A 24,821-nucleotide genomic window follows, 5' to 3' on the forward strand; every position below is an offset into this window, starting at 1 on the left:
TACCTTGAAATAAACAGGTAAATTCCTCTTAGAAGCAGATTAGTTCTTGTTATTGTCTGAAGACAAAAGTAATAAATACAGTAAAAGCCACAGAAGAAAGTAAAATCAAGATCTTCTGTCATGAGCAGCAGACACCTTACCAGTGACACTTTGCAAAGATACCTTTGGGACAAAATCTCTGGAAACAAGTTCATATTTAAAGTTGTTCTGGCTGAATGAAAAATTATATCTTTTTTAATAAAAAAGCAGAAATCAAGTCACAAAAGCAGAACACAGAAGGAAAAGCTGTAAGGTAGCAGTAACCACAAATATAAACCACAGCAACACCCCAGAGAAGTGCTGCTGGTACAATTAAGACATAGCAGCATTAAGTCAACCCACCATTCAACTCACCTGCTCAAATTCTTCCATGTCCACTTCACCATCGCCATTCAGGTCAAACATCTTGAAGGCAATTTCAAAATTCCTTTGGGGAGCTACATTGAAGAAACAAAAAAAACAGTTAAAGAAACTACACAAGTTCAAAACAAGGCAGGAGTTACAAGTTTCAGAATGATGCCATCTGAAAGTAGATTTCTATAATGCCTTTTTAAGGAGAAAACGCAGCTCTCAGGAACCTTTACAAGTGTCATGGTGCTGCTTTTAACAGTGGTCTAGATACAGAGATTGAGGGAAAAAATGTTTCTTGGAAAAAAAAAGTACTCATTTTATAGATAGAAAAGGCAAGAAAGCAAAACATGTCATATTTGTAATGAGCAATCAAAAGCAAGTGACACCGTAGCAGGAACTGAAGCCTGTTGGCATGGTGTAATACACACTCAGCCAGCTGATGTCCCTCTGCGCTGGCCAGGGCTTTGGGTAATTCTCTTCCAGACTCAAGCTCCTGCCACTGCGCAAATTTAAACAAATCATTACCAACCCTGTCTCAGTCCAGATATAACATGGAGACAAGACATGAGCTGGAGATCACCAGCAGGAACCCAAATGAGACTGTGGCACCCTATTTTTCATTGCATTTCGTCTATGTTGTTAGGCTTTATCTAGCCAGAGTTGTGTGAATGCATCAGGCCGACAAGTTAGCTTCACAGCAACCTACCACAGCAAAACTGCTATTGGGCATCCTAAGGAATTCCAGAAGATTTCCATTCCAGGTTCTGCAACCCATCAACATTTAAGTTACAACAGTGCCATAATTTTTTCCCCAAATTGAGCTGATGTAGGAGAGTGCATATTGTTCCACTACATTCAAATATATGCCACCTACAAGGATTTTGATGTTCACTAGGATTTGCAGGGAATCCACCAGGCTCTAACTATTGCTCAGGTTACCTTAAACAATGCAGTTCAGCCCTCTGTTCTGCAGGGCGTTCTCCCCCCCAGAGCTGGCAGCAGGATGCAGGTCACCAGTGACGTTCAGCCTCATCCATTTTTATCAGCTTTAATATCTCTTGCAATGCTCGAAAAATAAGAAGTTTCAGCAGCCATCTCTATGCTAGCACCTCTCAGGGATGGGGGCACAAAGAGGAATCATTCAGAGAAATTAACACAGAATTAACTGAACTGGATTTGTGCATTGGTTACAGCTTCAATTGAAGGCCAGAAGACTTTTACATTGTTGCTATAATAAACTGGAGCACTGGAGCACTTCATGGATTCAGCAAACACATGTTAACGAGGTTGGTTTTCCAATCACTTTGAGACTTACCAAGATGTACAACACCATTAAACCCGACAACAGAAATGGCCTGTTGCCCACCACATGAAATATACACCGCATACAGGTCTGCAGTTATCTCTGGGTTTCCAATTTCCCCACACTACACAAGCCATTACCTGGGCTTTAAATCGCAAACACTGAAACACCCTGCATGACAGATGCCCCCTATAACCATGTCAATACCCAGCAGCACGCTATCTGATATTTCCCTTTTCCTGTGCCATTCTGCAGCAGAAGAGAAGCCTCCATCCTGGCTCATTCATCCTGGCCAGGTGAGGGAGACCCCATGGATGGGCCACCCCTAACATAAGTCAACCCCACAAGCCCTCCAATAATGCAATGTCATGAGCCCTCCAATAATGCAATGAGGGATTTATACTAATTCCTCATTTCCTCAAAGAATGACAATATTAAGAACCTTCCAGCTGCTCTACTAATAATGCATCCATTTCATTCATTTTAATTACAAGTTCCACATGAAAACCTGCAGGCATTTCTTTTCATTAGCCCCAAAATCTAGTACTGCACTGCAAGTCATATGCTCCGTGAGGAAATATGGAAATTTCCTCTGTGAGGAAATGAATCCAGTTACAGGATGCTAGCAGAAGAGTAATATACTCACAGGTCTCTTCCTCCCATTTTCCCTGCCACAGTACAATAATGCATATGCTGAGATTACCAGAATTGTTTCTCTTTGTCAAAATACTATAGTTTTTTCTTTTTTCTCTTCCTTAAAGCAAATATATCATGGTCCACTTGTGGAAATATAGCATGAACAAAGAAAGGAAGGCACTTTTATCCTCTGTGCACAAAGGCCTTTCCCTTCCTTTCCCTTCTCCAAAGGCAGAGAATAAGACCCAGAGAACAACACTAAAGCAAGCAGGTCTGCAACAAAATCCTGCAGGAAAGTGACTTTAAATTGGTAAATTCAATTACTTCATCCCTTTAATAAGCCAGACAGACTGTTTTGTCCTCCAGCCCGCGTACCTGCCATCAGCTCTTTGCAAAACCTCTCCCAGCCAACAAGTGTAAATCATGGGAAGGAGAGGGCAGCAGAGGCTATGAGCTCAGCCAGCTCCTGCTCAGGAACACGTGTCCCTCAGTGCGTATGCCCCAGACAGCCTATATTTACAGGTCCCAGGTGAGATGGCTGCTGCCTCTCCACTTGGGCACCATGATGCTGACCAAGACTTATTGGGAAACAACCATTGTGACAGCAGCTAAATGTAGCCCTTTCACACCATGCCCATCACTTGTGATTACATCAGCCTCTGCCGCTTCCACCTTGCTTCCTTTTATGCTTGCAGAAACCTGCACACCATTAAACCCACTGGCAGGAGTCTGCCTGCCTAACACCTAAAACCCACTTCTGGCTTCTCCCCAGTACTACACTGCATTTCCAGCTCTCTGAAGATGTGCAAGCCATCTCCTCACAAGCCTCTCTGACATTAAGAATCAAGAGTTTTTCCTTACAACTAATTTCCCTGGGGAAGCAAGTCAGAAACTGGTCAGGGCAACTGCATTTTTTCTCCAACTTTATTTCTAGTCTGTAACAGTTTAGTAAGAGAGTTCAAACAAGACTATCTGCTCACGTGAACACTTTTAAATTTGAAATTGGTCGACAACTTAAAAATGGCTTGTATTCTTAAAAGAATTTGTTCAAATACAGTGTTTTGAAACAGAAATGCAGTAAGGAGACCAGAAGGGGCACACACACAGCAGCATCGAGAAGACAGCCAGCCTTCACCAACCAGCAACGCTGCCACACTGAACATCCGCCTGGCCTATCAGCACAAAGCCCCAAGGGATCTCTAAGCAATTAGATGAGGCACTTTTACACCAATTCCATCATTTTTAACTGTTTTGAATTATTCAAGGGACCAATTTACAGCACTCAATTGCTTTTTATTGCCATTTACTAACACCAGAAGCAACGTATTCTGAAAGACTCACTCTTGAGAAATGCCACATTTCACTACTTTTGCACTTGTTTCATCTTCCTTTCCCCTCTTTCAGGAGAAAACAGTGTTCTACACTTAAAAAGATGACTCAATAGGTCTTTCTCTGCAACTGCAGAACCTCCTGCAGCACATGACTACAGATACATCTATACAGTACCTGTTTTGGAGGTAACAAGGATTAGGAAACCTATTTCAAACACCCTTGTGAGCTGACAAGATCAGCAAGGCAAATAGAGTCAGGCAAGATCACTTTCTTCCAAGCACTTGGAGTTTGCTTTGTTCAGTATAAACCAATATGTGTGCACTGATAAAGGGATGTTTATAAGGACTGGAGCACCCTCACCCCAACAGCCATCTGCAGCACTCTCCACCACATTGGTTTTTTGGTGAAGGAGGATTAGCATGGCTCCTTTCAGATGTAGTTCAAAAATTACTTGCCAAGGTAGCAGGAGGTCTCAGTGATATTAGTAAAGTACGACCTCTGGCTGCTCTTGTACACTTATGGAACATCTTGTCTTTGGTGGGAACTACAGCAAGAAGCAGCTCAAGACTCCAACACCCATTCTGAAGCCCAGAGCAACCTCACAAGCAAGTCTAACATGGGAAGGGAGATCAAGATTCCAGCTGGGGAACCATTTGGAGGAAAACTAGTCATTAGAAGTTAAACACTCCGATCTCTTCTTCTCCATCTATCACAAAGTTAAGAAAATGCATTTTCTTCAGCTTCGGGGGACGTGCATCTTTATAATCAACCCAAAATTAACAGTCCTCCTAAAGCAGAGGGAAATCATCTACAGAGATGGCTGTTAAAACCTCACAGCTATAACAATACACACATGATGTTTTTCCAGGCCGCATTAAAAACACCTTACCTTCTCCCTCTAAAGATTAATCAAGATTTTTCCACCTTCAGTTATATGAATCAATATGGCTATTATTCTGTCTCTGCATTTTAGCCAAGAAATCTCTCTCTCTGTTGGAACTAGAACATTTTTATCTGAAGGAAAGAATTGGGGTCAGAGAAAAGCTCACCCTGACAAGACTGCAGCCAGCAGCAGTATCTGATTTGGTATATGTGATCACAAATGTAGCAGGGAAGAATTTGACAACACAGCTGAACATAATGATCTCCCAGTACTGCAGTATTTTTTGAGAATAGAGTAGAAGCCCTATGGGAAGCAATTGTCCATGGAATACAGATGTCAGAGCCCTCATTACAATGAAGACAAAATGGAATATCATCATATTCCAGATTTTTTTTTTTATTTGAATTGCTCCTTTATTTCTGAAATGGAACACTAGTCTAACCAACTGAACAGTTCTGTTATAAATAATGTTAATCCAGTAACAGTTATTCACATGGAACTACTGTAATCAAGTCCACAGTATGAAGACTGAGCTACAGGAACTCACTACTGGAACTGGTGCTACCTGTAAACAGCTAACAGTCTTCTCTTATCACAAGGAAGAATCAGAATTACCTCTGACTGAAATAACACAGATGTGTCAGAATTAATCTTAGCGCACAAACCCACTAACACACAGGTTTGAGCTTTAAAGCAGACATGAAACCCCAGGAAAATTATTCTATTTTCAAACTCCAGCCAAAATCTAAAATACAACACTGCTTTCATGAGTGGGAAAGTGTCTTTCCTGCATGGCAGAAGTCCATCCTACTTGCGTTACTAGCAAAAGCTTGGGACAGGAGGCAGAAGCGGCAAAGCTGAGGGTTTTCCAAGTCCTACCTGTGTGCTGGGAAGCAGAAAATGGTAGCTGCAGCAGCCCAACAACTTGCCAAAAATGTTATTTCCCAACCAGAACTGCTTTGGCAGCATTTCCTGGCTTACTCTCGATGTGAGATGCCCGCATCCAGGACAGCTGCACAGCTGCCACCTCTGGGACCCAGGAGGCTGGTGGGAACAAAGACATCCCTACACCTGTGTATGCATACTGGGAGACTGAAGGGCTTGAAAGCTTAGAGTAATGATAAAATTAACGTGAACAAATATTCTTAGTAACTCATAGCAACCTCATTTCCTTTTCTTATAGAAAGCTGCATAGCAGTTGGTGTTGCTTTGCAGGATGAAAACACCACCAGTAAGATTACAGATTTCACTTTAGTGCCAAGCCCCACAAAAGGGCCATGATGCAGTCAAAGTCATTCCCAGAGCTAGTTGCTTTGCCATTCACTCTCTAAACAGGGAAAAATAAAGAAAAAACAACAGATTCAATCTATTCCACAAGAGGCTTCTCAGGGGCCATTCCTGCAACAGCACCGGGACTTTGTGTCACAGCCAGGAGCAGGGAGCAAGGAAATGAGAAATGTTGCTGGCTGGTGTGGCACTTGGGACAGAGCCCATAGGACACAGGAAAAGGAGCTGCACATCAGCTCTGAGAGCACCAGCAAGGGAACAACTACTTTGGCATGAGACTACATTATTTAAACCCCTTTCTTTGCAGAGTAAAGCCAGGCACAGTGACAGTCCAATTATGGAAACACCACTAACTTATTCTGTTAATGTCCAGCTCTTTCCAGTACCTGTTAATCAAGCAGGCATTCGCATGCCTGCACAACAGGCCACGTTCCTTCTAAAAAGCTCCTTCTCCCCTTCCTCCAGCTGTCCTGCAAATCCAAAAGCAAAAACCTCATTGCTTAGGGAGGCGACATCTGCTTTCCTACAGCAATTGAAGGAAGGAGGTGCAATCCCACCTGTGTTCTTCTCACCTCTACTCTGCTTATAATTCTACCTCTGTACCAGAATACAAAGAGCAGCTGAAACACCAGAAGCCACGTGCTCTCCCCCCCAAGGCCATTCAAGCTCTAATTGCCTTTAATAGAAGGCAGGCTTTCTGAAGCCAGCTATTTTATTAGCTTTTTTAAACTACATTTTCACAAAAACACAGCAACTGATGAGAACAGACAGTGCTAAAAGCGAGAAATCACTTGTAAATAGAATGTGGTGACAGACTTCGTTTCATGCGCAATATGCAAACAGCTCTCTGCAAGCAACACGCAGATGAAGGCTTCAGCCCTCTCCTCTCCTCCCTCCCCAAAAGCTGATACTCTGCCTGCATTTCAGGGAATCAAATCAAAGTGAGCTTCAGCTGCAGCTACAGAGATAAAGGAAATGGAATGAACAAAGACAGCTCTAGCAGAGTCCAGCAGCACTTTCAGAAAAGGGCAAGGAGACAGGTATAGGGAGTGCACAGTTTGGGCACAAGCCACCCCAGCACTCACTGGGCACCACCACCTCAAGGAGCACAGCAAGATGCAGCCCTCTGGTTCCTTAAGTTTCCAGTTTCCAAAAGTTAGCATCTTTCTAAGCTCAATAAACCAGACCAGATCATCAGTGATGTCTTCTTGTGACTTCTGAGTACAGCAGAGAAGCATCTCTTCCTCCCACCACAGACTCAACCTCACGGTTCCCTTCTAAGCTTGATATGCCATCTTCCTTCTTCAGAATTTTGCAACTTTTAGCTATATGCTGTGACTTGCATCTCCCTGTCATAGAAACACATCCTTAACATTAGTTATCTTGAACTTTCAGATTCAAGAAACATTCTCTTCCTTGTATTTTATTTAATTCCTAGAAGGAAAACAAAGCACTACTGGATTCCTGCAAGGTAATGTTTACAACCAGATGAGCAGAACAGGCAAGGTTGGCATAACAAGAGATTTCTATCTTTACAACAGAGCAAGATTTAGTTTTATTTTCAAAAAGCAAATGCTTTAAAAATGAAAGCATGAGTCTTCCCGGGGGCAAACTGCCATTTAACAGCAGCTCTGGAGATGGTCCTCTATCTTCAAGAACCACTCAGCACAGTTCTTGAAGGACAAATCAACACAAAAAGGAGCCTAAAAACCATGGAATGTTTTCTTTTTTCCTCCTAACAGAAGTTTCTACCTTGCCTGCCCCTCACATCGTTCTTCAAAGCAAAAACCACCCAGTTCTGTCTCCTCTTGTTAGTCTGATCCCCTAGTAATTGTGGACATGTTTAGCACCCTGAAAATAAAAGTGGAAAACCATCCTGCCTGCACAATGCTCTAATGCAAGGCCAGCTGCTAATCTAGTGCAAGGTGGTAGATTGGTTTAATTTCTTTGTTGTAAGAATAAAACCAAGCAAGAATTTGCATTTATGTCTGCTGTCTGTGGAAGCACACACTGTTTGGCACGGTGCATACTTGCTTTGCAGCTTGTTCACAACAACTGGTGCAGCCATAAAAAGACAAGGCGGTGCCTGCTAAGCCACATTCAGTAATGTGATACATAGGTTTGGGTCTGCCATCTGCAGAGACTCAAATTAAAAGCACTTGCTGTAAAAGTGAAAATAACTCAGATAATTTTGGCACAGTCTGGACTAATAGAAGAAAAGAACGGCAAAAATCTTGAGTCAGCTCTGAGACTCAAAGATGCAGATTAAAAATCCAAAGGAAAATCCTTGGCTCAAAGCAGCGTTACATATCCGTGTTTGTTTTTGCGACACGAAGGTCACATACAAGCTTGCCCTGCCAGGGCAGGGTGACAACAGGGCCTCGAGGCTTGTCCTGTCACATAGGCCCCAGACTGAGGCATTCAGCAGACCAAGGGCTGCCTCTTTCATGCAGCCATGTCACAGCATGCAAGAGCACAGGAAAAAACACAGCACTTATTGCCTTCTACAGAATGCCAGCAACTTACCTGACTGACTCTGAGAATAGCACAAGGCAGGCAGCAGTGGGGATTTATCAAATAAAATGCTAAGTGCCAGGATTTTGGTTTTAATAACTTTGTCATACGGAAGAAAAGTTTGGCCCTATAATGGTGTATTGTATATAAACATTTTTGAAAGTCTGGAAATAAACTGTCTCCATTCACTTGGAAAGCAGCATTGTTATCTTCCAACAGGACTGAAAGACAACAAGGAATTGGTTAACTTCTTTCCTGGTGACATGGCATCTCCTGAGGTGCATCACAAAGATGGCCCTGTGCTTGCTTTCCCCATGAGCAGAGGCTAAAAATGCCATTCAACATCACCAGATTCTTCAGCTTCACTCTTCTTTGCTAGCAAAATAAACATAAGTCCCAGCACTCAGAGAAGTGGTTTTGCTGGGACAGATCAGCAGATCACAGAAACACCCCAAATGTAAGTCAAGCAGTGAGAGAAGACAGAAGGTATCTAATGATGTTTGTTGAAATGTAAACTGCCTAACTTCTCATCAGATTACATCAGCACAAGTGTGACCTTACCAAATACAGCTGAAGAAGAGTGTTTGGATGAACTGTACAAACAACAGTATCATATAGTTAGCAGAGCTCAAGAACATCTGTCCATTTACAGTTTTGAACAGCAGGTCAAAGGACCCGTTCCATAAAAAGCCACATTCTTAATTAAGAAATACTACTCTGGAAGTCATCGATCTGCTCATCTTTCTGAACTACTGGAGCTAAATCTGAGAGAGATGAAGCAATGGCAATTGTTGACCCCACTCATGTTTCAAGCAATCAACAACCCCTTTTAGGGGTTGTTGCAGTATGCAGAGCACAAGGGAAAATTTATTGATGGTAAAACTCCAAAACTTAAACAAAAGCAGTAATTGCAAGGAAAAAAACTGTACTTACTGGAAAGGACTGTTGTGAGGAAAATGTAGTCTGAAAAAGAAATGAGTCCACATTCCCCAAGTGCATAAAAGATGCTGTCTTCATCAGCAAACTTTTCTCGCTCCTGAGACAACTTCTGTTAGTTCATCCGACCCCAGTCCCAAAAAGAGAAAATAAAGCAATCAATTAAATATAGAACCAGAAGGCTTTGTGTCCTTACCACCAAGCCATTCACGTACACACACCCCTACTGTCACCATTCATATTCAGCGGACCTTTTCCAGCCTTCAAATCTGTCAGAATTGGTCTGCAAAGGTCAGTGCTTCCTTATCTCAAATCAGGGATAAGGAATTGCACAACAGTTGGTTAAGACTAACTGAAATACAGATAAACTAGGTCAATTTTGCTTAACGTTGCCTGAATCTATGAGAGAATACAGCACTATATAAATCAGATCTTTGAGAATATAGGATTTCCAAAGGAAATTATCAGATTTCATTAATAGCATTTTCCTTTTAGTTGTACTCTGTAGTAGTAGTAGCCAAGGAAGATCTATTTCACACAAATGTGGAGTATGATCAAAGTTACCATAAGCCTGTAGCAAACAGAAGCACACAGTTCAGGAGTGAGTTTAGCAAGCTCACTGAAAAGGACCAGGACTGAGACCATACTCTGACTTTCTTGTTCCACTTCGTTTCCAACATGTTGAAGTTTTAATAGAAACTATCACGTGTTTTATCACCTGTTCTCCTTTACTAAGCTAAAAATCCAAGCCACTTTGATCCGCTGAAGCTTCAAAGACTGAAAAGGATCCATAAAACTGTTAAGCTGCATACTGAATTCCACACTGGTGACCCGTTTTAAGAACATGGCAGGAGGAGGCACGCACACACACACACAGAGGAAAACAAAATTAATGTAAAGAACAACAGGCGTGGATGGGGTTATTTCATAAAAATCAGTTCATGCAAGCACAGAAGCGTGGTCAAGGCAGGCTGAATTTAGGATCAGCTTTAGGAAAACCACCAGCAAACACCACCACACGAGGGCCCAGCTCCACAGCTGTCCCCCACTGTTACCTCTGTCTAGCGGAGATCCCATCATATACAAGATAAAGGAAAGAAAACTGGTTAACCAACAATACAACAAGCAGACAAAACATAACATCAAGTTGAACAGTTAGACTTGCAAGGAGCAAGAAGGTGTTGAAGCAACCAGGTGGTTGCTTGGACTGAGGGCTGCTACAAAGCCTGGGGCCACATCCCAGCAGGGTTAGCACCTCACCCCTGGGGTCAGAGCCACGGGCTGTAGGCTGGCGTCTCTCATCCAGCCCAGTTTTTGAGAGAACTCACCATTGCAGGTGGCAGCAGATTGGGGATGAGTTCAGCTAATAATTTAGATGAAAATTTAACCCGTATCTGGCTTGGAAATCACAAGAAAAGAGAAAAATACACTTTTCAGGAAAAACATTCAGCTCTATTGATCAAGAACAACTCTTTACAGCAGCTCTTCCTTTATTCTCAGGAGTGCAACAGGAATTTAACAAGAGGTGCATCTCTCACAGCAGACAACATTAACAGCATTCATTTCACGCAAAGTAACTGATTTATGCTTACAGGACATCAGGTTGAAGCATCATTTACTAAAATGCTTTTGCCTCCCCTTCCCATCAAGGCAGCTCCCACACAAAGCAGCCTTCAAGCCAACACACTAAGGACAACACCCAGCTTTCCTTAAAACTGAAGGAAAGATCAAGGAGGAAATTAGTTTCCTGGTACTGCTCCCTGATGGTGCCATCAGTTGTGTCTCACCTGCTCACGTGATTCATTGCCTGAACACCTTTCACCAGCATTTACCACAGACTAGCTGCTAGCATTCACCTGCTTCGTTTGCTCTAGGGACCCCATGAGGGAAGTCCAGAAGTTGATTTATTAATTTCCAAGGGTTCCGCTTCTGTGCTTAAAATTCACAGCTAGCAAACTACTCAAACAAGTCTCCATAAACTTAAAAACCAGATCCATAAAATAACAATAAAATGGATATTAAGTCTGCTGCTCTCTGAAATATAAAGGTTCAGACAGATAGGAGGGATTTATTCATTTGCATCTATCTTTAAATCAATAAAAAAGGCTTAAAAATTTCTTTTTTAATATTTACTTATTTTTTTCTTTCTGGCTTTACTGCTTTCCATGGAGCAGGGTAGAAGCCCTTCCCACTACAGGAAAGGCCAAGAGCATCTTTTCCTCCTCTTTACAGATCACATTCTCAAGATTTATATTTCTTCATATAAAAAAACAATCAGTCAACCCTTTGCTCAGTGACAAGCGGATTTAGGCTTAGCTGCTGTTGTCAGCTCACACACCCCGAGTGTTGCAGGTGCTCCCCTAACCAGAAACCCATCACAGAACAACAGCAAGGGTTGGGATGCATCAGCTCACATCAGTTTAACGCTATTTGGGAAGAGAAGACGATCTCCAATTGGCATTCTGTGACACGTGTAGGGCAAAAGCAGACCAGTAAGCACACCAGCTGAAAACCTCCAGCACCAAGCCCATACTGTTGGCTGGACCCAAAGGAAGTAAGCTTTCACAGACAGATGATGGTTAATTAACAGAGGAAAATGTTATTCCAAAAAGAGGCAAATACTCAGCAGGTGGATTTTACTTATACATACACAAAAAATACATGTCACATATGAGCTAAGGCTTCCCAGCTAGGCAGCACATCAGCCTGCCTGCACTACCAGGCCTGCTGTGGGGGGCACAACTCCCAGCACAAAGTAAATTTTCAGAGTGCTCAGTTACAAGTCGGACATCTTCAGTGTAACATTTTTCTCTATCTTAATTCCATTCCCCAAAGCAGAACAATACATTAAAAACACTCAGTGCTCCCTCAAGCGCATCCCGAGCTGAGCATGTGCAATTGAACAGTGCAAGGCAAAGGGTTTACTACAAGGCAGTAAACTTGTAGCAAACACACACACACACACACACACACACACCCCCATTAACAGCTGCAAAAAAAAGCAAGCCAAATACTCAATTGACTTCAGCCCAAGTACAACTGGGCAAGGTGAGTGACAAACCACCACCAGTCATGGTGGAATAACTCTGTACACACAGGTAAATTATCTTATGGTATCACTAAACATGAACAGCAGGTAAAAAAAATAGTAGCTTTTCAAAATGCCAAGCTTGGTGTGCACCTTCCAACTCAGACACAAAGCAGCAAGCAGCAGCTCAAAGACAAGCACCTCTCATGAAATGACCGGTGTTTTCCCTGCATGTTACACCACACAGGTTAAGTGCTCATCTCAGTGGTACCTACTGAGGGTAGCAAACAGCCCCCCCAGGTGACTGTGAATGAAGTGGAACGCCACACGCCTGCAGCTCCCCAGCCCGTGTGATGCACAGAGACTGCAAGCAAGTAAAGCACCCAGAAATGTAGCAAAATTTCACGTTTTGCCCCAGAACTGATGAACTACAGGAGCATCCCTCAAGCCAAATGCACAGTGCAGCTCCTAAGCACAGGCAAACATACATGAGCTGAATCAAAGCTTCAAGGTACGAAAGATTTGGAAAACCCGCTTGTTCCTTCCTTTCCTTGCTGAACATCACCCTTACTTTGAGTGACAAAGTGGTTTTCCCAGGGATGAACGAGGAGTGAAAGGTGCCAGGGAGATGCAGGAGCAGCAACCCAACCCTACCGCACAGAGCTGGGATCACTGGCATAAATTCATGGTTAATAGATCAAACGACACGCTCAGTCAGTTTAATACTGAATTAAGCAAATCTAGAGAAGGATGCAGTTCTGCAAATTAACTGCCATCTCTGGTTTTGTTCTGCGCTCCTGACAAGAAAGCTGTATCAGCAAAATCCTTGCAGACCCACTTTGTTCTGCATTTCAGAACTCCCTAAGGAGCAGCACTTGACTTGCCACTTTGGGAAGAACACACACTTGGTAAGTCACTTCAAGATGACAGTGCATGCTCCAGTCCAGAGAAGAAAACATGCATTCAGCACCATTGTTCACATAATACCTTTGTGTTTTAATATCACCCTTGTACTTTCTGCAGCCAACCTTCAGGAAGTCATCAGCCCCCTACCCTCACCCACCAGTGATTGTCTTCCAGAACCAACAAAACATGACAGTACATGCAAGACGAGCATATCTCCAGAATCAGAAAGTAATTCTGTGAGTTTTGTGAAAGGAATTTTAGGTGAGCCATAACCATCTCTTACTGATATCATAGAGATCATTCCTTTTTAAAAGAAACATAAAGTTACCAGCATTACTTGAGAAATACAAAATTGTGAACATTTCAAATAGTGACAGCAGCTTTCTGCAAAGCATTCTGTTCCAGTCCCAACTGACCACCCTCAGTTATGCTAACCATTAAGAGACAGCCATTCATACACTTCTCTGACAGTTAACAATAGACAGAGGAAAAGTTTAGAAATGCAGAAATATTTTTGTTTCACAGTAGGGGTTGCTGAAAATCTGTGCTATAAGTTTTCCCAATACATACATTTAAAATCTTTTTGATTAGGTCTGTTCTGAGTTTTCCAGCTTCATAAAGTGAAGGTGACCTGTATTACTGCAGTTTGGGAATATGCATCTCAAAAATGAAGACGCATCTAAAAGAGCACGTGACCAAGATGGATTTTATAGAAAGCAACCCCCTGTAATCTCATGTCAATTTCTACCCTATTTTTATCTGCCTTATAAACTCTTGCTAACCCTAAGCCATGGTCAAAATGGTAAAGCTTGGTAATTTTTTTGGGGGGAGGGCGGAGCTGATGGGGAACCCCATTACTATTTGTGAGCACCACATTAAGCAGTACATATTAAGATTATGCACTATTAGTCCTTCTGGCATCCAGCTTGACCCATGGAGGTTTAATTCAGCAGACAGCATCCCTGCAAATAAAAGCCTATTAGGAGCCCTCCACCGCTGCTGGAAGAACAAATCTTCCCATCACATTTATTGGACAGCACTTTTAATGAATGCATTGTAAATGGTCTTTAGCACCTACCACTGGAGTTGTTTGACATCTTTAAAAGCACTGCTTGGCCCCAGGCAGCATACTGAGGCACCACGTGTAAACACACAGCGAGGAGGCTCAGCTTGCCTTCTCAAAGCCTGCAAGGCATTGGCAGCCCCTTCCACCTGGGATATGGCTGTGCAGGCACTTGCTGCAGCACCGCGTTAGTCCGTTGCAAAAGCAAGAGAAGGAAAAGCTTTAAAGAAATGCCAATGCAAGCTGCAGGCAATCTCACTTCAGTCACTAACAATACTAAACTCTGCCTGCATCCAAACGCTTAGCTAGCTTCTGAAATGAAGGGGACTTATTTTCACTCGTTTTCCTGAAGATGGGAACTTTAGAGAATGAAAGCCATTAATTTAGAAATTTTATGATACAACCCATGCTGGCACCTCATGCCTACAATAAGAAAAGGGAAAGAAATAGAAAGGAAAAGGCTTTCAGAAGCAGACAAACAGAGAGCCTTTCAGCCTCTGTGTTCCAAAACCCTGTGGGGAGAATGGCAGGGCAGGTCCCTGTGCAAGGAAATAAGGACAAAAAAGAATGTGAGGGGGAACAGAGCATTTCAAGGCATTTTTTTAAAGCTAGCTTTAGAATGGAGATGTGAAGTCATTTCAGATACAGTACTTGGGACTTCATATTAATAAAATAACAAAAAAAAAAAAAGGTGTTTAGGTTGTGACAGAAGTCATTACAGCCCACGAAAGTAACTCAGTAATAATAATAAACCAGCAGAGAAGTTTATGGTATCATCACTAGTGGCTCCAGATGATTTATTATGAATTCTACGTATTAACATGGGTAAATGCAAACAGACTCTGCATGGTAAATCAGGGTGGTGTCAGAGCATAGGACAATTTATGACTGCCTGATAAATACTGCAGCTTATGACCTTTCATGAGCACATTTTAATAAAGAGCTTTTAAATTCTCTACTTGTGGGGTTATTTATCTGCCTGCATACACAGGGGACACAAATACACAGCAGGACATTGATGAGGTTCTGCATCTCTCTCTCTCTCTCCAAATTTGAATTTAGACACATACAGAGAATGAAGAATTAGGCATCATTATTAGTACGGGTGGTCCTCTGAGACTGGAAAGAGATTTGCATTCACTCCTTCCAGCCAGGCTGGAAATATTCATCCCCTTGCAACAAATGGCACCTGAAACGCAATGCCAGCATTCGGCACAACCAAGAGAAATGACACAGACTTTCCAGACCCTTGGCAGGCAGCACACCCAGTCATGCACAGGAGGAACCCCTGCTGGGAAAGCAGAAAGGAAATGCTTCTGAAAAGGGACAGTCTACACTGCTGCTCCCTGCACTGTAGTGCCGTGCTGCTGGGCCAGAAAGGGGTTGTGATCGCCCTCAGCTTCTTCAGTCAAAACAAGCCGACTCGTTTATGGCCATTGTTTTGGCTATAATAGCTAGCAATAGCTTCTTAGGAAGTATTTAATCTTTATCCACTGCATGTATTTGCTGCTGATGCACTTTCCCCCCAGTCTCTTAAACATCTGCAGACATGGATTATTTTTCATACAGGGGTAAAGAAAAACCCTCAGTGCTGAAGACAAACTTCCAACCTCTAGGTTTTCTACCCAAACCTACAGGAGATGAAGCTCTTCTACTCCTGCTCTTCCCACAACAGCCCTTCTCACACTGCCTGGCCTACAGCCAGCTCAGCTCCAGCATCAGGTCTGTCCAACCACTGCCACCCTGAAATATTTCTATTAAAAGATCACACACTTTTTTCCCCACTAGGCACAAGGGACAGGCAATGTCTGGGGAAGCATGGACAGGAACTGCCTGTAGGAACACAGACAGTTGTCATGGAAATTTGGTGGGGAAGGACTGAATCAAGGTTCTCCATGTCCCAAATCATGCTTCTGAACTGAAACTTCAACAGGCGCTTATGACTCCAGTTGGGAGACAGGGTGCTGCCTTCCTGCATCTCAGCCTGCATTGCGAAGATTTGTATGCCACATTTAGAATACTGTCCTCTTCTTCCATTAAAAAAATGCTGTGTGATTGCACAAGGTAAATTGGTTTCATTAATATCACAAAATTAGACTGCAAAGCCACTAGAAGCCCTTTTATGAATTCTAGTTCTTGCTACCCTATTCTTGAACATGCTCACCTAACATACTTCTGTATCTCTAAAAAAAAAAAAAAATCAGGGAATTTTGCAAACAGCACCTTCTCCAAATTCATATGCGGTCAAACACCCAATGTTTCCCTCAAGCATTTTACAAGCTTAGGCCAGCAAAATTCCTGTCTTTTCTCACAGAATAAAAGTAATTCCAGGACTCAAGCAGAAAATGTCATTTTTCAACAGAGATAGCCTACTGCTGCCTAAGGAAACAAACAAAAATGTCAGAGGCCTCAAAAGACAGCAAGAAAATAGGAGGGCAGGAGGTGTAGACTTGAGCACTGCCATTAAGAGATCTTAGCAACCTAAACTGGAGTGTTTGGCCATAAGGTCAGGTCTGATGGAGAATGAGTTCAGGATTATTTCTTACAGGGGCAGGGAGAAGGGGTCAGCATACACTGTCCCTTTTACATGAAAAGTGCACATTATGAGGTCTGAAGCACAAAGTAATAAAAGCACATGCTGTCTGCTTTGTACCTGCCAGAAATCCTGGTGGAAAGGGAGAGGGTTAGAAAAGGGAAGAAAATGAGGGAATGCTCAGTTACACCAAAACCAAAGCATCATTAGAATAAAGACAAGTACCACAGATTAGTAGCTGGAAGAAGCACCTGCTGGATACCTAGAAACCAGAATGAAAGAACACACAGAGAAACCAGAGCATTTCAACAGGATCCACCAAAGGAGCCCTGGAAAAACAGGCAACAGAGTTAGTAGTACAAGGCAACAGCAGGGACAGCTCCCTTAAAAATGAAGTATGCCCCAGTGGTTTGGTAGAATAGGTAGGAAGGGATGGAGCATGTACTGTAAGTGGAGGTAAAGCAACTCAGGAGTCCACAGAGATGTTTGTGTGCCATGCATTTACCTATATTAGAAGCAACTAAGCCTTTTCTTTGGTAAGATTCATTTTTTACTGAAAAGGAACAAAGAGTAACATGCAGTTCAGTGTCACACAGATTCCAGTGACCCCCACACAGGAGAAGGCAATAAGGAACACAGAAGTAAATCAGAACAGCCATCAAAAGCAGTGGAGGGCCAAGTTTGGCCAAGAGGAGAAAGCCAACGAGGAAAGAAACTCACAAACAGGCAGCGGTGTCAGCAAAGAAAGCGAAGAGAAAGCACTCAGCTCAGTCTACAGGTTTGCTGATTACCTGCAATAAGCAGCATCCCTGTTTGCTTTCCCCAAGCCACGGAAAAGAACTCTCCCTGCCAGCTGGTTAGAACACTCTGGGGAGTGGCAGAGGAACTTGCATACAGAAGAGTGAAGTTATTACTTACATGAGGTACCTCCTGCTTGTAATGTAAACACAACCAGCACTAAGCAGGATCAGAAGTGGAATGAATTTAAAAGCAGGAAATTTGAAATTAGACACTGCTGTTTCACAGGGATTACAGAACAAGCTAGATGAGTACCTCGAGGTATCTCCAAGCATAAACAGATTTAGCTGTTACTGGCTTACACCAGCATCTCAAATGCTCTTACCAAACACATCAGCAGGACCTCATACAGCTGAGTTCACAGGACTCCTCAACTGTTTCATTCCACCTAAGGTAAGGCCTCAAGGATCTTACTTAGCTAATGAGCTCATTAAATGCTCACACACTTCATACTGCATCCTTTTGAGAAGAGGTACTTAATACCAGTACCTCTGATGTTAACAGAGGCACTTCAACATGATCCAGCGCTTGGCACCCGAAGCAAAGCAGGATCTGAAGCTTACAGCAGCTTACACCATTCTGGTGGAAGTCTTGTGCTCATACACAAACCAGAGGAACCCAGAAATTCAAGCTAATGTATAAAAGGCCATGTTCTTCATCTCCAAAATTAACAGAAAGCTTCTTTGAATCTCCAGAAAAACCTATACTAAGGACAGTTCACCTTCCTCCAGTCCTTTCCATGGAGAGCCTTCCTGAGCACACTTTCAGGCTCCAGAGGATACCCTTTCCATCACCTGGCATGACATATTCCTCCTGCACTGCCTCCCAGCAGCTCTACAAGGCTCAATTCCAAGACAACTCTTCTTTCATGGACACACACACCAGCGACAGGACTAGGCCAATCCTTGTTCTGGTCCCTCATACATGCCTGCTACCTGGATGGCTGAATGATTTGTGGCACACAGAGGCTCTTCACAGCAGGAATGAGTTCCAGGTGTTGTAGTGATCCTTACCTAATTCTTCTGTGCTTACACTTCAATCAAAATGAAGAATATCAGAGAAACCAACACAAAAATACAAGTAGTTTCAAACACATTGCCAGGATACCACAGAGAATACAAACTTGTAATATAACAGCAGTTAGAACATCTAGACACACATCAAAACAGCTCCCCTTTCCTTTTGGGAAGTGGTAAGGACTGAAATGAATGTCTGCAGGCTACAAGCAGCCCTACTATTTCTGGTAGCGACTGACTTACTGCTATCCAGAGAGGGAAAATTTCTTCCAGGAAAGGGTACAGAAACCATCAGAAGTATTCACCTTTGACTTCATTCCGTTACCACTCTGCATTTCTCTCAGGCATCCCAAAATATCTAGAGATGCAAACAAATGCTAGCAGGAAGCACTCCATTTGCAAGTTTAATTAGGGGGCAGTGAAAGCCTCTCTAATTGCTTGCTACAGCAGTGGTAGCACGAGGGTAAGCTGCTGCTAGTAGGTTGTGGGCTTTAGTTTGTATTAAGCAGCAGCAAGACATTCCTCCCACTGGAGTGCAAAAAGGGAAAGTCAAGTTTATTCAACACCAAACAAGCTAGCTAGGTTTTTTCTACATTGTGTGCTCACCACATCCATTTTCTGCCTTTGCTCTTGTGCTTATACCAGGCTGTTCTGCTGAAAGATCCCTGCTCAGGCTCAGCAAGATGGGGACCATGCTGAGTAGAGGCTCCTCTGTGGCAGGGTACGATTCAGAACAAGGTGGATATGCAGCCTGCTTCAGAGGAACACCACTACCAGAATCACCTCTAGGACATTAAGTTTGTCAATCACTAATGCATAAGCCAAAGGAACAGCAATTAAACAATGCATGGAAATGGAAATTTTTTAAATTACATCTATACTACGCACTCAACACCAGCAAAGCCTGTGCACAGAGTTCTGCTTTGTAATGTGAGAGCTTATTTATCACCATCAACTTGCTAAGCAAGGATGAAAGCAATGAGTGATGAAAGTACAAGAAATTAATTTGAAAGTCTGATGAAGGAAGGAAATCTCTATGCCACTCTTGAAAGCGCTCCTTAAGAAGCGCTGATGAGCACAATGCAGCTGAGGAACAGTGTTCTGAAATTCAGGAAGACTCCACTCCTAACCTAACAAGAGGTACACCTTCAAAGATGGCAAAACACAAGGAGGAGCAAATTATATTTTCCCTTCAGCAGCAATGAGCAGAATGCTTTGCTGATGGGCACCCTTTATTGTGTTCCCATGAGACTCCACTTGGAGTACAGTTCTGGACCCCTAACACAAGAAGGACATGGAGTAGGAACAGGTCAGAGAAGGGCCATGAAGATGGTCAGAGTGCTCCCCAACAAGGACAGGCTGAGAGCACTGAGGCTCATCAACCTAGAGAAGACTCCAGAGGGAGGGACCTTATAGTGGCCTTCCAGTACCCGGAGCAGGCCAACAGGAAAGCTGGGCGGGATTTTTTTTTTTTATTAGGGCAGGTAGAGAGGACAAGGGAAAATGGCTTTCAACTGGAAGAGAATACATTTAGGCTAGATATTAGGACAAAATTCTTTACTTTGAGGGTGGTGAGACACTGAAATGGGTTACCCAGAAGAGTTGTGGAGGCCACCTCCCTGCAAGCACTCAAGGCCATACCAGATGGGGCTGTGAGGTTGTGATCAACCTGGTCTAGTGGAGGTGTCCCCCCCTACAGCAGGGGGTTTGGAACTAGATCTTAAAGGTCCCTTCCAACCCAAACAATTCTGTGATATGATAAAATGCAAAAGGAAGAAACACTTAAGGTCTGAGCACCTTAACTTCACAGTATTTAGGGCTACAAGCTGGAATCTGTCTGGTCTCACATCAGCCTAGTGCCTGCTGGGGGAAGGTGCTTTAAATGGCAATCAGGCTCAATACAATGAACACTTAGAGGTGTTGACTAACTCATTTGTCCCCCACTGAACGAAGAGGAATCAAGACCTCTTTCCCTCTGTTTCTAGAAGTCCGTTGGAGGAGAAAGGAGCACAAACAAAAACAGAGCCAGGGACAGAGCTACCTCCCTGCACGTTCAGCATGGCAAAGAAAAAGATGGGGTCATGTTGGCAAACAGATCTGATTAAGGATTCAGTATATGAGTGCCTCTGGGGTTTTTGTCTCAAAATGAGTGAGAGAAAAATATTTAGGATCAAATGACAAGAGCATTATTCCATTAATAAGGCATTATATTTACTTCCATCTTCAACCACTCTCTAAATCATCACTAAGGAAGAGCTGGAAGAGGAAAAAAGAGGTATTGTGTTCTCACTGTGGCATTCAATCACACAAAGCAAGATGCTTCAGAAACCCCACACAGAGGCACATCACTCCAAGAATCATTTGGCACTACCAGTCCTAATCACTGCACATCATTCAGCTGCTCTGATTGCCATTTTAAGTAAATATAATGCTTTCTCTGAGAAGAACAGCTCGTATCTGCATATTAATGGCACAACAGTTCAATCTCAACCATTTAAGTTCAAAATTCACACCCACACTTTAAACTTGGTCTCCTACAACAGGGAGCTGTTGGAGAGGGTCCAGAGGAGGGCCACAAAGATGATCAGGGGACTGGAGCACCTCCCCTATGAAGACAGGCTGAGGGAGCTGGTTTTGTTTAGCCTGGAGAAGGCTGTGGGGTGACCTCACTGCAGCCTTTCAGTACCTAAAGGGAGCCTACAGAGGGGAGGGGAATCAACTCTTTGAAAGGGGAGATAACTGCAGGATGAGGGGAAATGGTTTTAAGTTGAGGGAGGGGAGCTTTAGGTTGGACATCAGAGGGAAGTTCTTTACAGAGGGAGTGGTGAGGTGCTGGAACAGGCTGCCCAGAGAGGTTGTGGATGCCCCATCCCTGGAAATGTTCAAGGCCAGATTGGATGGGGCCCTGAGCAGCCTGGTCTAGCATTAAATGAGGAGGTTGGTGGCCCTGCATGTGGCAGAGGGGTTGGAGATTCATGATCCTTGAGGTCCCTTCCAACCATGGCCATTCTGTGAGGCTCTGATTCCCAAGAGGAAGCAGGAGCTGGACACAGGCAAGAAGGAAGAGGCACAAGGGTTCAATCCATTGGGTGCTGCTCTGCAACTTGAACCTGAATGAGGATCAGTTCTGCAGCACCTTGAGTGCTGCCTGGCAGGGTAACAAGCATTTGTTTTAAACTAAAGCCCACAGCAGGCAATAAAATGAGAAATAAGAGTGCTATCAAGACAGATCAATCTGCTGTCAGCTTTTCTTTACTGAGGGAGAGCCAAGACCAACTTACTTCATGCACTCTTCAAATGATTGCCTTACCTGGACATTACCACCACCCTAACAGCCAAAACCAGCTTTAGTCAGCCCAAGGCACCTTTAAGCAAACAGCTAAACAAGAGAGTCTGAGTCTCTTTCTTCATTTGCAACAGAGCAAACTGCTTCTAGAGTGTTATTAGACTATGGGAAAAGCAGTCCCAGGATAAAGTAATAATGAAGACCATTATACCAGCCTAAATCTGCTGCCTCACCTTCAGACCATCCAAATCAGAACATACAGACATCCAAGTGCTACACTAACACCTAGAAGCTGGTTAAAACCATTTCTCTGCTCTATGGGTCAGAGGAGGTGATGTTTCCATGTAATATACCAAACATGTTCTCAGTTGAGTCCTCAGTGCTGAGTCTCAAAAGAACAAGAAGCTGAGTTAAGCAAACTGTATCCCTTTGGATCTTGTACCTAATATGACTGGAAATGGTTGTACAGAGCTCAAGAACAGAACCACCAGCACAGATTGTGTGGGTTTCAGCATTCCTTCCCTGCAAACCTTGTTTATGTAAAACCTAAGGGATGAACGTGAGAGCTTGACAGGAAAAAGCAATGAAAGCAAGATGATGTAAAACAGACTGCTAAAAACCAGGGGAAGAAACATTTGATGTTTTGCAGTGAACATGTACTTTTTTTTTTAAATCACGAAAAGCAGACATCATAGTTGCGTGGAAGGGAAGAAAACAAGTGTTCACAACACGCTTCACTTTTATGCATCAAAACAGCTGCCAAAACACTATCCTGCAATTGTCTGTTTTCAAGTCAGCTCCCGCCTTGCTGCCTGGGGAAGCAGAACATTGCACAGCACAGATGACAGGGACCCCAGGTACGTGATCACCTTTTTTCTTTACCTTTCCATACCAAACACAATACAAGGCAGGGAACTGCATGCATTCAGCCCACACTGTGTTTATATAAGTCTTTAAATGCAAGTTTCTCTGTCAAGGCCTCCTAGAAACGCCTAACAAATCAGGTACATCACTTCAGCAAGGAGGGGGATCAGAGATGCTTACTGCTCTTTGGAAAAACACAAGCTTTATTTTCAGATGATGCAGATGGAATGAAAATGTTGCTAGCAGCCAAGGTAACAGTATGTGCCTGCAGTGAGATAACAGAAAACTAACCAACCTGCAATTATTTGTATTGGGTCAGTATGGGCTGGTAGTCCTGGGGACAGAGCTACCTCCACACACCAGGGATTACAGTGGGGTTAATCAGGTCTTCAATTTGCATAATAACAGGTAGGATGCCACATGCTCCATTACACAGGCAGACAAAACTAGAGAGTATGCTCAGCGATTTACCAACATGTTTCATGTCAGCACAAACATCCAGAACAGCTGTGCGCCGCTGTGGAAAGGACCTAGGGTTCAGAAGGGGAATGAAGCAGAGGTATCTCATGTGGGGGGGATGGGGGAATACGTGCTTGGGATGCAGAAAGGATCAGGTGTCTCCAGGAACCTGGAGACAAGCTAGAAGGGAAAGATCAGGTGAGTTTTCCCTGAGAAGGTACAGCTCACAGGGCTCACTCATAACAAAGCAGCAAGGAAAAGTGATTGCAACATACAATTTTCTGGCATACCAGTACTTAAGAGGCAGCAATATTTTGACTGTAAACAGGACATCAAGCTTCCTTTGAAATACAGTAACAGTGAATAAGATAGATTTTTTTTTTTAATCAAAAACAGTACAACATTATAAAAGCTCAGAAGACAGTACTTGCACTTACACCTGGGCACAGTTAATAAGTACAGGAGTCTAGGTTAAAAAAATCTTATTGAGTAATTAGACTGTTAAGTGTGTATGTGCTCACCTTCCCATCATAGCGTTTCACTATAAACTGATCCAGCCCCAGATCTGAAAGAGAAAAGAAGAGTATTTACAAAAAATGTTTTTAGACAACACAAACAAGCATTTCTTGGTCTTTCAGACACCGCAGTGATTAAGAAGTAAAACAGTCTAAAGTACAAAGTGGAAAAATTATATTTTACATCTTCCTGTATGTACTTTATTTTGATCACAAAGGACAAACTTAAAGCATCAGAGAAGGAAACATCTATCCAGCAGGAGCAATAGCAGCTCCCAGCACTTCCCACAGGATCAAAAATGCCCACCCCAAAGGTGAAGGTTTCTGGTGTGCCAGTGGGCAGAGATCCTGCCCACAATGCTCCACATAAATGCGCATTCACAAAGCTTGTTCTTAGTAGTATCTTTTGAACAGTTCACAAATAGCAAAATGAAGGATTGTTCCCATAAATGAGAAATACTCATACAAATCCAAACCTTCTTTATGTTGTAGTATAGAATTGTTCAGATGTAATCAGATTCTAAAGGCAAAGAGTTGTAACTGCATTCACAAGTGCTTTAGCTAGAAGGGTGCTTTGGAGAAAGGCAGAAAGGGACGTTATGTATACTAGGAAATTCACTCATACCAACACAAAGTACTTGTCTATCCCCAAGTGGGGAAAACAGCATTTTCAGAAGGGGGGAGCAGAGGCCTCCATCTGAACCACTGTGCATCTTGTACATAAGAGCCAGACCACAAAAAAAAAAATAGTCAGGGAGGTTAATCTGAGGTTTGTAATACAAATCAAGACGATGCATCCTATGGAGATAAAGCAGAACTTGAACCAAATGCTTTCAGCAGTCCAAGAGCACAGGGGCCAATTTTCTTTTCTCTGAAGAGCAAAACCCTCCAAATAGCTACATCCCATGCATTTTCTGTCACTGTTTATGATAATTATCACATGCTCACTTCAATTTAAATTAGAAAAGATGAAAAACAAAATAAAACCTCTTCCAGCTCACTTGAAGGAGCAGCACACAGCCTGCTGCATCATGTGCCTGTGAAGAAGGATGGTAAAACACCTCCCATCCAC

At 43.0% G+C, this 24,821-nt stretch overlaps 1 protein-coding gene across 5 annotated transcripts in view; it reads right to left on the reverse strand.

The window, feature by feature from the left end:
- Positions 1-24,821, reverse strand: part of MICU1 (mitochondrial calcium uptake 1) — a 91,814-nt gene that overhangs the window by 26,641 nt on the left and 40,352 nt on the right. For 4 of the 5 annotated variants that reach the window (XM_031602947.2, XM_090144945.1, XM_090144946.1 and 1 more), the window contains 3 exons: positions 23,756-23,799; positions 9,279-9,393; positions 394-476 (listed from right to left, as the gene is read on the reverse strand). In XM_031602947.2, the coding sequence (XP_031458807.2) occupies positions 394-476; positions 9,279-9,393; positions 23,756-23,799 (242 nt within the window). Of the gene's footprint in view, positions 1-393; positions 477-9,278; positions 9,394-10,609; positions 10,676-23,755; positions 23,800-24,821 lie in introns of all 5 variants that reach the window. The other variant, XM_090144948.1, reaches the window with a different exon arrangement.

The sequence above is a fragment of the Phasianus colchicus genome, chromosome 8 (assembly GCF_987193195.1).
Source record: "Phasianus colchicus chromosome 8, bPhaCol1.hap1.1, whole genome shotgun sequence".
NCBI lineage: Eukaryota > Metazoa > Chordata > Aves > Galliformes > Phasianidae > Phasianus > Phasianus colchicus.